General features: G+C 40.7%; 1 protein-coding gene across 1 annotated transcript; it reads right to left on the bottom strand.

Annotated features, from left to right (window-relative positions):
• Window positions 1–692: 692 nt before the first annotated feature.
• On the bottom strand, window positions 693–1,569 carry LOC124794853 (MICOS complex subunit MIC19). The gene has a single exon (XM_047258524.1). It carries the CDS (start codon window positions 1,482–1,484, stop codon window positions 960–962), a length of 525 nt encoding a protein of 174 aa, XP_047114480.1. The 5' UTR covers window positions 1,485–1,569; the 3' UTR covers window positions 693–959.
• Window positions 1,570–14,867: the final 13,298 nt, after the last annotated feature.

The following is a 14,867-nucleotide window of genomic DNA, read 5'->3' as shown; positions in this document are numbered from 1 at the left end:
ATACCCTATGAAATGATGAGCAGCTACTTTCCTTATCAAATTGATAAGGTACTATTTTTTTAATATTGAAAGAATTCAAAAACAGTTACACTTCATCATCAATACTTATATATGCCTACCTACATTCCATAGCAAGTAGATAAATGCCATATTCTTCTGACAATTCTTTTCTCGCACGTAGCATACTCAGCTAATTGCCTGACAGAGAATGAAAGCTTCACAGCACTACATAACAATGGACTACATTTCTAATGTTCTAAAACTGCAATTCGTTCTTTCATTATAGCCGAACATGATCAACTGTAGATGATTTAACTACAATAAATTTATGCCTCAATAGTGTCTCCTTTCAGGATAATTGCATATAGTGACCGTATGAATGTGAAGAACATAATGTGAGAACATTCTTAATCCATATTCATATTATATGCTACATAACGAAATTTTCACAAATAGACTGCTAATTCATCATCCCAGCATATCGTTAGCAGGTATTGCAATGAGTGTGCTGTAACGAAAACATTATCATTTGAAAATCCTACTAATTTTGACAGGTTAGATGGGCATACATCATTAAAATTTTAGCACTTTTGTTTTCGTATGAACAAACTAATGAATACCAATAGCAGATGGATAGAAATTGTGAATATGTAATGGAACAGTGGAGGATGCAATAAAATAATCCCAAGCAGTATTGTTTATCGTACTTTTAATTAGATTTTAAATTTACATAACAATGCTATAAACTGTGGGAAAAGATAGTTACATATATACACAAACCAGTCCATGCCGATTTCCTTCCAGTCGCTCCTTAAAGATTGGGCAATCCAGGCGATGTGGTATTACACACCCACACTGACAACTCTCTCCAGCACTCAGTCTTTTTACAGCATGTTAGGTCACATCATCTTCTCCCTACGTGTTCTTTTTCTATAGTGAACGCGACCGCCATGCGACTGTCATGCCTTATTAGACATAATATTTCTTCTTTTCATGTCAATACATGCTGAAAATGCTTCAACTTCTTTTGCACACAATAATGTCTGTCTTGGGTGTTGTTTGTAGCAATTGATGACAACGGCCTTTGCATCCTGGCAAGGTATTACTTGGTTCTCCACTGGCATTTTTGGAAAGCTTTTCTTCACTTCTTGAACAGCTGCCTCGTATTCTTCTTCCATTCGGCGATTTACCCTGTTATGGGTGTCCTGGAGCTTAGCTAACCTTCTCTCCCAGTAGACATCATTATTTCTTATTTCAGCTTCTTTCTCACGTCTAACTTCAAGAGAGGTCTTTGAAGGTTCGTTTTCGTTGATGTACTGCTGCTGACTTGGTAAGGAATTACTGTTCTTGGGGCGTGCATCGTCTTGACTTTCCGTCTCACCTGCTCCTTTAAGACGCTGAACAACTGAATCGGAAACCTTGATCACACTTGCGGGATCTTCATTTTGTAAACTAATTTTTCTTGTACTGCCAGCATTGCCCATCTTCTGCGCTTGCTCTATGTAACTTCCACTGTATATTTATACCGCTCCTGAAACACCTCTCTCCCAAGTTGAACCAAAGACATTACTATTCAAACCACAGCTGTTGCCGGTGCGTTAAGATATTCTGTACATCCAATTAGCTCCTGCCCGAACAGATATGAAAACTTCACACACTTTTTCAGAAGCTTCACGCGTTCTTTCGGTTATAGATTATATTCTCTTCCACTACATACAGAGTTAAAACATTATAATGTCAGTGATTTATGTAAAATTGTAATAGCTGAAATAGTTGGAATTTTTTTAGCAAATTATACACAATCAAGAGCAAAAATATCGTTTAGGTTGTGAAGAAGACTGTGGGTAATAACTTTTATAATTCTCGGATTTAGAACAAGCAAGAATATACGTAGCCGTTTGGTCAATAATATATCATATTCATGTGATTACATATCGCTGAAGATTGAGGTATAGAAGGCAATATTCATGTAATACTAGGCAGAAAGTTAAGTTTTAGTGTACTACTGTACGCATTACATTCAATAAACTGTATTTGTTGCATAATGTCACGCCCAATTTTGTTAAAGATAAGAGTCGAATCAAATGCATCACAAACTACTAAAGCCCCGCCCATGCGCAACAAACTGTCTGCGCAAATTCCTGTGCACATCACTTCTGCGCAGACAGATGCCTGTGAACAGGAGATTTTCGCAGATATGTGCACAAATCTTTAAGTTTGAGTTCACGGTTTGAGCGAAATTGCTCAAATCTGTGTGTTCACATCACATAAGCGCAGACGAAAAAAATGGCTCTGAGCACTATGGGACTTAACAGCTGAGGTCATCAGTCCCCTAGAACTTAGAACTACTTAAACCTAACTAACCTAAGGACATCACACACATCCATGCCCGAGGCAGGATTCGAACCTGCGACCGTAGCAGTCGCAGGGTTCCAGACTGAGGCGCCTAGAGCCGCTCGGCCAAGCACAGACGAGTTGGAGCTTGTACACTGGAGATTGCCGCAAGTTTGGCGCGCGAAAAGTATTTGAGATAACTGTTTGTTTAATTTAGTATTTCTCGTCTGTGTGCGCATAGAACATAGATCTATGGTTTGTGTTTATGTATGCATGTATGTTTGTGTGTGTGTGTGTGTGTGTGTGTGTGTGTGTGTGTGTGTGCGTGTGTAGTGAATGTTAAAATAGCTGACGTCCGTGCTCTAGAATTGTAGAAATGTATAGGGGTCATACATGTTCGTGTACTGTAAACTTGAGAGTAAGGAATACAGCAATACAGATAAGAAGGTAGCTGCTTATCATTCTTCAGTAGAGAAATTGCCAGCGATTGACCCTATGATAGGTAGCGAAAAGGTAATAAAAAATAAGAAATTCGTTGCAGTGTAAAAAAAATAAGGCCCTATTTGTTCTAAAAGAGAGCGTAGTCAGGATATTGTGTTAAGGTAATACTTAAAGATATTAAAATAGTGCCTTCAGGGGTACACGAATCACTACGCATGTTTTACTTCCTAATATAATATGTGTTTCATAGTAAGAGTAATTTTGAGGTGATCTGTGGAATTCGACACCACATTACTAGAAACAAAACATTTCAGATAAACTATGAATCCCTGTCTACATTTTAGAATGGAGTTTTACATTCTGGTGCAAAAGACTAACAGGTTGCTGGTAGACTTCAAGCAGGAAATTGAAAATCACGACTCACATAAAATCTAAATTATAGCTCATTGGCCACTTACATAATCTCTAAGAGCGTGTGTATCATTTTTAAAATGTAAAAACATTGGGCCTACCTGAAACATGTTAGAATTGAGGTAAAGGGCTTAATTTTCCTTCCTGAAATCATCCTTTAGGACTTTGTATGTAGCATGGAATCTACATCGACATACTTCTCCACAAGCTACCATATGGTACAATGTACCACTACTAGTAATTTCCTTTCCTTTTATATTTGCAGACAGAGTGTTGGAAAAATAACTTTCTATATGCCTCTGAACGAGCCCAACTCTCTCTAGTATTATCTTCATGGTCCTTAAGTAAAATGTACATTTGCAGCAGTAGAATCGTTCTGCAGCTGGCCTCAAATGCTAGTACTCTAAATTTTCTCAATACACCTTCCCTCCAGTGATTCTCAATCGAGTTCCTGAAGCATCTCCACAATACTTGTGTGTGTTCGAACGTACCAGTAACAAACCTAGCAGCCTACATCTGAACTCCTGGGTATTTTCCTTTAATCCAAGCTGGTTCAGATCACCAACACTTGAACACTACACAATTAAGGTTGCACAGTAGTGTCCTGTATGTGATCACATTTACAAATGAACCACTTTTCCAAAATTCTTCCAATAAACCGAAGTCGACCACTTGCCTTCTTCCTTAATACAATCCTTACACACGCTCATTCCATTGCACATTACCTTGCAACGTTATCCATAAATATTTCATTGACGTGACTGTGTGAAGCAGCACACTGTTATACGGTTTGTTTTTCCGGGTTATTTGTATTAATTTACATTTTTCTACATTTAGAGCTAGCTGCCATTCATTACACCAACTAATAGTCATCTTGTATCCTGTTACTGGGACTCGACGACGACAACTTCCTGTGCATGACAGCATCATCAGCAAACACTAGCAGACTACTGCTTAGCCTGTCCACCAGATCATTTATCTATATAGAAAATAACAGCGGTCCTATCACACTTCCCTGGCGCACTCCTCATGGTACCTCTGTCTCTGATGAACACTTGCTGCTGAGGACAACATGTTGGGTTCTGCTACTTATGAAGTCTTCGAGCCACTCACATACCTGGCAACCTGTTCCCTATACTTGTAGTTTCGTTAATGGTCGGCAGTATGGCACCATGTCAAACGCTTTATGGATATTTAGCGATATGGAATTCGCCTGTTGCCCTTCATTCATGGTTCACAAAAATTTCATGTGAAAAAAGGCAAGCTGATTTTCATATGTGCAATGCTTTCTAAAACCGTGCTGATTTGTGAACTGAAGGTTTTCTCTCTCTCAAGCAAATTTATTATATGCGAACTCAGAATATGTTCAAGGATTCCGCAACAAACGGATGTTACAGATATTAGTCTGTAATTTTATGGGTCCATTATTTTACCCTTTTTAAACACAGGAGTCCCCTACGTTTTTTTGCAATCGCTTGGGACTTGGCGCTGGGCGATAGATTCATGTTAAATGCAAGATGTAGATGTAGTTAAGTACTGGAGCAATGCTGTAGAGTACTCTTTCTAAAACCGAATTCGAATTCCATCAGGACCTGGCGACTTCAATAGCGGTGCTTATTACTATATCCTCCATACAATAGTCAATGTGAAGGTCAAACGATGGCATGTTATGTACGATCCTTCCGCGTGAATGATTTCTCAAATGCGGAATTTAAAAATTTGGCTTTACTTTTGCTGTCTTCTTCTACCACATCAGACTGGCCAGCAAGTGACTGGGTAGAAGCCTCAGACCCAATCAGCGATTTTACGTAGGACCAGAATTTTTTCAGGTTCTTGGCAAGGTCTATTGCTAAGGCATGACGGTGCTATTTTGTAAATTCGTGCAGACGAACGAATTTCTGTTAACTTTTGCCTGTCGTTATTTGAGCATTCTCTTTTGAACTGAGAGTGCAACAGCCTTTGCATTTTTCGAATTTATTTGTTAAACTATGGTGAGTCTTTTCTGTTCTTAATCCATTTACTCGACACATAATTCTCCCAAGTATGAGTTACAATCCGTTTATACTTTGCCTATAATTTCTCTACGTCCACTGCACTGAAACTAAATGACGTCAATTCATTGTGTAACTGGGGTTCTAACAACTGTGTGTGTGATCTTCCTAGCAGAAATACTCTCCTAATCTTCTTGTTTCCTCAATTAACTTTAGTATCCAAAGTCGCTATGATGATATCATGCTCACTACTCTCTGTCTGTATACTGAAGTTGCCGATTAGGTCAGGCCTGTTTGTAGCTACGACATCAGAAATATTTCCACTGCTTGTGGGCTGTTGAACTGGCTGCTCAAGACAGTTTTCGGAATATGTGTTCAAAAGAAGTTGGCCAAACTCTCTCTGTGTACCACCTTCAAGACTCTGTAGACTTCCCAGTCTATATTCGGTAGATTGAAGTCACCTCCAACTAATATTGGATGATCTGAGTTCTCCACACTACTGATTGTAGACTTTCTGTCAATGACTCTAAAACTGTCACAGGGGCTAGGGTGGCCATTAAAAACATCAAACAATGAACTTGATTTCACCTACATCTGTTAGTTTCGGCCAGATAACTTCACTGTCACATTAAAATTCGATCTCAACAGAGACAATATTTTTGTCAACTGTAATGAACAGGGACTGATGACCTTAGCTGTTTAGTCCCCCTTCAACATCCCAACAACCACCACCTGTAATGAACACACCTCCTCCTGTGACGCCTAATTTGTCTCTTCGATATACATTCCATGAATCACTAAATATTTTAGAGCTTCCCACTGCAGGTTTTGGCCATCTCTCAGTCCCGAGAACAATTTGAGTGCAAGAAACTTCCTAGCGGGCAGTAAATTCGGAAACTTTGTTACGAATACTTCGAAAATTTACTAATAAAATTTTGACAGTCGAAGTATTTTTACTCCGAACACGATCTGATTTCGCTATCTGCGAATCGTCTGGCATGTGTTTATCAGAGAACCCAAACCTACGGCCTAGCCTAAAAGAAACCCAAGTGCACACCACAAGTACTCTGCTTCCGAAGAAGATGCTTCTCTGCGTAGTGCACCTCTGACCTATCAAGGGGAGTCCTACAATTCCCCACCTGATAATGCAGGTCCAGAAATCTGCAGCCAAGACCATCACAGTGTCGACGAAGCCTTCTGTTAAGACTGCTATGAATTGCGAGCTACACTTGCACCACACATACGAAGGCAGCCGCCTGTATGAACTGAGGATGGCGAGAACCCAAGCGACAGGCGTCGCTGGTGCCGATGTGAGCATCAACTTGTAGACGACTGCACCCTCCAGGCTAGATAAATGCAGGAATCCCTCCTCCACATCTCGAATGAGCCCCCCTCTCCCCCCCCCCCCCCCAACCAGACATACCAAGTGCACATTGGCTTTCTTTCCACTCCTATTTGCCTTAGGGACTTGGTACGCTGTGTGTATGATTTCTGCCGGCCGGTGTGGCCGTGCGGTTCTAGGCGCTTCAGCCTGGAACCGCATGACCGCTACGGCTGCAGGTTCGAATCCTGCCTTGGGCATGGATGTGTGTGATGTCCTTAGGTTAGTTAGGTTTAAGTAGTTCTACGTTCTAGGGGACTGATGACCACAGATGTTAAGTCCCATAGTGCTCAGAGCTATTTGAACCATTTTGTATGATTTCTCTCAATGCTTGTTTCGAAACTGTAGTAGAAGCTTCTAGATACTGTAGTATCTTCCTGTTGACAGGAATCTCAACATCACTGCTAGCCTCTCATGTAAAGAAATTGCTATCTGCATACAAGTAGTTTTCTGCATTCTGTGAGAAGTTACGAGCCTCAAAGGATAATTACACGTTTCCAAAGCCATTCACAAATAATTACACCAGTCGTCGGGTTCACCCTTTAACTCATGAAGACAGTTTATGTGCGGTAACTGCCTACACTTCACATTTTGATCGGTCTTTCTGTTTCTTGCATTTTGTTTGCATTTTTTAATGTCCAGCACAAACTTTAATAGAATTTCCACCATTTCCAAATATATGACATAAATTTTAAGGTTACTAGGGCATAGTCATTTGCCACTGAAATTTCTTTCTTCACCAACAGATATCAGATGAGTAGTCTAGATTGGAACTTGTGTCGTTTGAACACACCACATATGCAGCAACCTGTTGTATATACAGCCATTTGCACAAAAATCTGAATGGATGGATCATTGCATGTGGATGGGCCATAAGCGAAAAGGTGAAAGTGAATGGAAAGAAAATGAGATCAGACACCCATGTAACAAGCAAGAGCTTTTAAACCTAAACGTGGGTGAAATACATTTTCATTTTAGTTAGTTAATATCCCATACCCATTTCGACTTACAATAAATGTTATTTTATCCAGGCTAGATCTCATGAATTCCATCACCATTAAGAAATGTTGGTGAATTGCAAATAGCCACAAATACTTATAAAAAGCTGTATTTTTATAATGTAACTGGTTTTAGGATGCATGCACATTTTCAGATGGCTAACCAATCCAATCCAATTTATGATTTTGGCAGCAGCATGCTTTCAACTCTTGTGCAAGAATATTTGAATATATATAATGTGGTACATCTTAGTGATTATTCCCCATCCTGATTAGGCTCTTTTTTAATGTAGCACTCTGCATCCATTTAGTCTGATAGAATGAAAACTAGTTATCAGAAAGATCTTCAATATTGTCAGTATAATATTGGAGTTTCTCTAGAAGAATATCAGGAACTGCACAGTTAAATGCTTTTGACAGGTCACAAAAAACACCAGCTGGCAATATTATATCATTCAACATTTTGTATACTATTATTTGTAAATCGAAAAATAGCATATTATATGTAGAGATTTTATTGAAATCGAAATGAAGAGTCATTAAGTGTCTTATTCCCAACTGTTTTAATTAGTCTCTGCACGAGTTTTTGGGATGGGCTCTAGTCATAATTCTTACAACACTTTCAAATAGCAAAGCTCTCTTGTTCACAATATCGTCTCCATGTGCTTCGACTGAGTTGGAAGACTGTCTTGGTCGCAGACAGGTAGCATCCTGTGAACAAGAATGCATAAAACATGCTGGAAGTTGTCATTACTGCTGGAGGCATGTATAAGGGGCATTCAAACGAAACCCAGTCACTAGTGTAAAGTAACAGTAACTTAAAAATGGATTCATACACACTAGACATTCTCAAAAATAGTCGCCAAAACTGTTGCCACATTTATGCCACTGCGACACTAGCTGGTCGATTCCATCCTTGAAGAAACAAGTAGGCTGCTGTCGGATCCAGGCCTGGACACAGTCACACATTTCATCGTCCGTTGCGAATCGATATCCGCGAATTGCTTGTTTTAGAGGTCCAGATACTGACGGATCTCGTCCACGGTGATTCTGCGGCTGTCCAAGACTAAAGAATTGACTTCCGCAATCATATGTGGTATCCGGGGTGATGACACGATGAGCCTGTCCAGGACGAGCATCGTCTTGCAGTGACTCGCGCCCCTCAAGGGATTGTTTGCGCCATTCCACAACACTTGAACGACTCAGACTGTACTCACTGTGCACAGCCTTCATCCGTCGATACATTTCACGCGGCCTCCAACTCCCTCCGGCGCCAAAAATCGAATCACTCCTCGTTGTTTGTGCTTACTCGCCTGTGTATTCGGTAGTGAACGATAACTTGTGTGACCACCTTCTCTTCGGCGTAAAACCACACGGGTGCTATGCAACATCAAACGGTGTGCATGCGTCAGTCTCTCTACCAATAGATGGCGCCACCATATCCGCAGTTACGTGGTGCCATCTTACCTGTAAGGCAAAGGTAGATGCACTGGCCAAGTTTCATTTGAATGAACCTCATAGATACAAATCAATGTGTGTAGATCTTCTGTGCACACTGTGTCCCAGCTTTTAACAAGTGTGCATGAAACACCTTCACGCTGGGAGTTGTGGTTCAAAATGGCTCAAATGGCTCTGAGCACTATGGGACTCAACTGCTGAGGTCATTAGTGCCCTAGAACTTAGAATTAGTTAAACCTAACTAATCTAAGGACATCACAAACATCCATGCCCGAGGCAGGATTCGAACCTGCGACCGTAGCGGTCTTGCAGTTCCAGACTGCAGCGCCTTTAACCGCATGGCCACTTCGGCCGGCTGGGAGTTGTGGTGACTACTGGGTGCATGTAGAAATGTGTAAGTGTGTGTGGGTTTTTTGTACACATTGTGTCCCACTTTGCAATCGGGATTACATTTCACCAGGATATAAAGGGGTCGTAGGGTGCCATCCCAATCGAACACCTTGGTAAATTGTATGTTGGAGTGAAGCGAGTTGAGTAGATGGAAAAATTCACATCAGCTGCCGTACACACATATCGATAGTTGACTTTAGATTGGCTTGTTCTGATGCTTTCTCCTCGAAATTTTCCATGAACAAATTCATCACAACTTACGACAAGGGTCACCCCCATTGTAACACTGAATGTCTGTTCACAATAATTTCTATCAAACTGGAAGCCCGTTGAAGAGAACACAAACTCGAAAAGTCTCGCCGGGTTACGTTACTCATCAATTTCGCGGAGTCCTTTAGTAGTATGCAGGCAAGAGGGACACTATGTCGCAACTCACCAACAGGTCGTTATCACTGAGGCGAAGTTTTTTACATGCTGTACAAAATGAATGGAATCGTGGATGTGATGTTCGAATTTCCTCACAGATGGATTGAAGAGAGCAGTCAGAGGAGAGCAGATGTTTATACAAGCCATGTGTTACTGCTCCTGTATTATTGACTATGGGGCTGTGTGGAATGCCTTTTTTTGTGACCTTCGGCCGATGATGCAGCGGAGCTGGTGCAGCAGCAAGTAGCCCGAATGTCTTAACAGTTTTTGCATCAATGGTACTGTGAAAAAGTTCCATGGTTTTCGTCTGGAAGTCACTAGATAAATCTCCTTCAATGTTTTGTAAGCAGCGTCATTGAGAAGTTCATACATTTTCTGTCATAATGTTGTTGTTGTGGTCTTCAGTCCTGAGACTGGTTTGATGCAGCTCTCCATGCTACTCTATCCTGTGCAAGCTTCTTCATCTCCCAGTACCTACTGCAACCTACATCCTTCTGAATCTGCTTAGTGTATTCATCTCTTGGTCTCCCTCTACGATTTTTACCCTCCACGGTGCCCTCCAATGCTAAATTTGTGATCCCTCGATGCCTCAAAACATGTCCTACCAACCGAGCCCTTCTTCTAGTCAAGTTGTGCCACAAACTTCTCTTCTCCCCAATCCTATTCAATACCTCCTCATTAGTTACGTGATCTACCCACCTTATCTTCAGCATTCTTCTGTAGCACCACATTTCGAAAGCTTCTATTCTCTTCTTGTCCAAACTAGTTATCGTCCATGTTTCACTTCCATATATGGCTACACTCCATACAAATACTTTCAGAAACGACTTCCTGACACTTAAATCTATACTCGATGTTAACAAATTTCTCTTCTTGAGAAATGCTTTCCTTACCATTGCCAGTCTACATTTTATATCCTCTCTACTTCGACCATCATCGGTTATTTTACTCCCTAAATAGCAAAACTCCTTTACTACTTTAAGTGTCTCATTTCCTAATCTAATTCCCTCAGCATCACCCAACTTAATTTGACTACATTCCATTATCCTCGTTTTGCTTTTGTTGATGTTCATCTTATATCCTCCTTTCAAGACACTGTCCATTCCGTTCAACTGCTCTTCCAAGTCCTTTGCTGTCTCTGACAGAATTACAATGTCATCGGCGAACCTCAAAGTTTTTACTTCTTCTCCATGAATTTTAATACCTACTCCGAATTTTTCTTTAGTTTCGTTTACTGCTTGCTCAATATACAGATTGAATAACATCGGGGAAAGGCTACAGCCCTGTCTCCTCCTTTCCCAACCACTGCTTCCCTTTCATGCCCCCTCGACTCTTACAACTGCCATCTGGTTTCTGTACAAATTGTAAATAGCCTATCGCTCCCTGTATTTTACCCCTGCCACCTTCAGAATTTGAAAGAGAGTATTCCAGTTAACATTGTCAAAAGCTTTCTCTAAGTCTACAAATGCTAGAAACGTAGGTTTGCCTTTTCTTAATCTTTCTTCTAAGATAAGTCGTAAGGTCAGTATTGCCTCACGTGTTCCAACATTTCTACGGAATCCAAACTGATCTTCCCCGAGGTTGGCTTCTACCAGTTTTTCCATTCGTCTGTAAAGAATTCGCGTTAGTATTTTGCAGCTGTGACTTATTAAACTGATAGTTCGGTAATTTTCACATCTGTCAACACCTGCTTTCTTTGGGATTGGAATTATTATATTCTTCTTGATGTCTGAGGGTATTTCGCCTGTCTCATACATTGTGCTCACCAGATGGTAGAGTTTTGTCATGACTGGCTCTCCCGAAGCCATCAGTAGTTCTAATGGAATGTTGTCTACTCCCAGGGCCTTGTTTCGACTCAGGTCTTTCAGTGCTCTGTCAAACTCTTCACGCAGTATCTTATCTCCCATTTCGTCTTCATCTACATCCTCTTCCATTTCCATAATATTGTCCTCAAGTTCATCGCCCTTGTATAAACCCTCTATATACTCCTTCCACCTTTCTGCCTTCCCTTCTTTGCTTAGAACTGGGTTGCCATCTGAGCTCTTGATATTCATACAAGTGGTTCTCTTCTCTCCAAAGGTCTCTTTAATTTTCCTGTAGGCAGTATCTATCTTACCCCTAGTGAGACAAGCTTCTACATCCTTACATTTGTCCTCTAGCCATCCCTGCTTAGCCATTTTGCACTTCCTGTCGATCTCATTTTAGAGACGTTTGTATTCCTTTTTGCCTGCTTCATTTACTGCATTTTTATATTTTCTCCGTTCATCAATTAAATTCAATATTTCTCCTGTTACCCAAGGATTTCTACTAGCCCTTGTCTTTTTGCCTACTTGATCCTCTGCTGCCTTCACTACTTCATCCCTCAGGGCTACCCATTCGTCTTCTACTGTATTATTTATAACCCTGTAATCACCTGACCAAAAGTCTTGTTTCTCCTGCCACCGAACTTCACTAATTCCCACTATATCTAACTTTAACCTATCCATTTCCCTTTTTAAATTTTCTAACCTACCTGCCCGATTAAGGGATCTGACATTCCACGCTCCGATCCGTAGAATGCCAGTTTTCTTTCTCCTGATAATGACGTTCTCTTGAGTAGTCCCCGCCCGGAGATCCGAATGGGGGACTATTTTACCTTCGGAATATTTTATCCAAGAGGACGCCATCATCATTTAATCATACAGTAAAGCTGCATGTCCTCGGGAAAAATTACGCCTGTAGTTTCCCTTGCTTTCAGCCATTCGCAGTACCAGCACAGCAAGGCCGTTTTGGTTAATGTTACAAGGCCAGATCAGTCAATCATCCAGACTGTTGCCCCTGCAACTAATGAAAGGGCTGCTGCCCCTCTTCAGGAACCACATGTTTGTCTGGCCTCTCAATAGATACCCCTCCGTTGTGGTTGCACCTACGGTACGGCCATCTGTATCGCTGAGGCACGCAAGCCTCCCCACCAACGGCAAGGTCCATGGTTCATGGGGGGGTCTGTCATAATATAGACTCATAATATAGAGTCGAGGATCAACAATGTAGTATTAATTTTGTCAGCAGGTAGGACGACCAACTCTGGATCGTCATGTAACTCGCGGATGGGCACTCTTCAAGCCTGTGAAATGTGGTTCGATTGTAGTGCATGCTTGCTGTATGTCTTTGGTCTTGTTGATTGCTAGAAGTGGGGTGAAGTTGAGTCCTTTCCCGAACACCGACGTTGCTGCATCGTTGATCACTCTCCATTTAAGGTTAATCACAGTCCGGTTAGGTGTTTCTTTTTCAGTTTTCTCTCATGCTGCAAGACATTCACACTTTGACATCTGTTTAGTTATAGATTTTCTTCGTGTGCTGTACGCCTTTGTCCATGTGATAGCATCAACCTATCTCCATGCAGTGGGAAGAACTGAAGTTATCTTGAGATGAACTTCCAATAGTTTTTTCGAGGTGGTAGCCAGGCAGAGGTATCTCTCTCTGTTACCAGCGCCAAGCTGTGTCTTCTAATGTGATGAGGTATCTTGGCGAAAGATGGTATCAAAGTACCAACTAGATATCTAAGCAGGAATGCAAGTGAGAAGAGCAGCAGCTCCTTCTTGTTCTGTAGCTTCTCCAGCATCTTCATTTGTTGAAACGAATGGAGCAATAGATACCGTGATACTGCAGCAAGTACACTTCCAAGCCATCATAAAATTCTCAATTCCTTTTAACGAAAGGTCCATTTCTACGACTCGAAAGTAAAATTTTGTTTCACATTTTGTAATGTAATGTTTTATTTTTATCTGTAGACAACATACATTATATGTATCAAGTAAAATTTGTATCACAAGCATGACAAAATATGCATACGTCTAATAATTACCATTTAGCGAATTATAGTTTTATATATCAACATTTTAAGCTTATTAAATGACAGTTTTGCTTACACCATCTATAACATATGATCTGATATCTGATATAGCAGACATATGATACATGATCTGAGAGTTTTGTTCTCTTTCATTAAAAAATATTTTATGGTTTTTGTGAACCACATCTCATTTTGTACATAGTATAATTACTGCTATTTGTTTGCAGTGTGCATAATAAATTTTTTATGCTATAGAAACAGATTTCTATGAAAAATGATTAGAGAGATGCTTTTTAGAATCTGTTATGGTTTACATCTCTCAAGTCTGCAGGGAGTTTTGTTTAGCAGTTTTGGTTCTGCATAGTATGGCTTTGATTTGAGTTTCATGGTGTAATGTTCAGGCTCATGGCAGCAGTTCCATTTCCTTGTGCCACAGTTGTGTTGTGCCTCGACATTTTGAGCATCAGAAACATATTTGATTATTTTAAAGTGTAGTAAAAAGGAAGGCTGGATGATTAGAGCTTAACATCCCATTGACAATGAGGTCATTAGAGATGGAACATAGGCTCACATTAGAGAAAGCTGGGAAAGGAAACTGGCCATCCCCTTTTCGAAGGGACTGTCCCAGCATTTGCCAGGAATGATTTAGGGAAATCACAGGAATCCTAACTCTGGATGGTCTAATGTGGATTTGAACCATTGTCCTCTTGCATGCGGGTTCATGTGCTAATGACTGAGCCATCCTGCACGGTCCAGCATAGGAGATATGTACAGTCAGTTTCACAAGAAAGTGTACACCATAACTCTAAATGTAACGACCACATCGACGTCTCTGGTAGTGGTCTCGAATCTGAAAGTAATGCGCGATTTGCACGGTGTATACATAAACAGTGTGATAGTTGAATCTTTTGTTTTGTCAGTTGTTGTTTAAAATGAGTGCAAAATGTCTGAAAACTCATGACACAGTGTTCCTTGTAAATCATCCAAAGGGACCAAAGCTTTCATATGGAGCCGCTGCTAAAATTCATAGAAAGTCGGAGATACTCATTGAGAAGTGAATCAAATGATATATAGTGTTACAGAGTAAAATCAAGTGCAGGAACGCCAGTCTGAAACGAGAGAGCAGAATGACAATGAGATGGCACCGACCTCGATATGAAGAGAACATAAGTGAGGCACCGATTGGTTGTGGCCTAGTTCTACAG

This window comes from Schistocerca piceifrons, chromosome 1, assembly GCF_021461385.2.
Source record: "Schistocerca piceifrons isolate TAMUIC-IGC-003096 chromosome 1, iqSchPice1.1, whole genome shotgun sequence".
In the NCBI taxonomy this organism is placed as follows: domain Eukaryota; kingdom Metazoa; phylum Arthropoda; class Insecta; order Orthoptera; family Acrididae; genus Schistocerca; species Schistocerca piceifrons.
The sequence above is the reverse complement of the archived record's forward strand: the minus strand, read 5'-3'. Positions and strand labels throughout refer to the sequence as shown.

What these genes read in the sequence shown, in the direction of transcription:
- LOC124794853 (XM_047258524.1), bottom strand. Translation starts at nt 1,484, where the DNA reads ATGGGCAATGCTGGCAGTACAAGAAAAATTAGTTTACAAAATGAAGAT.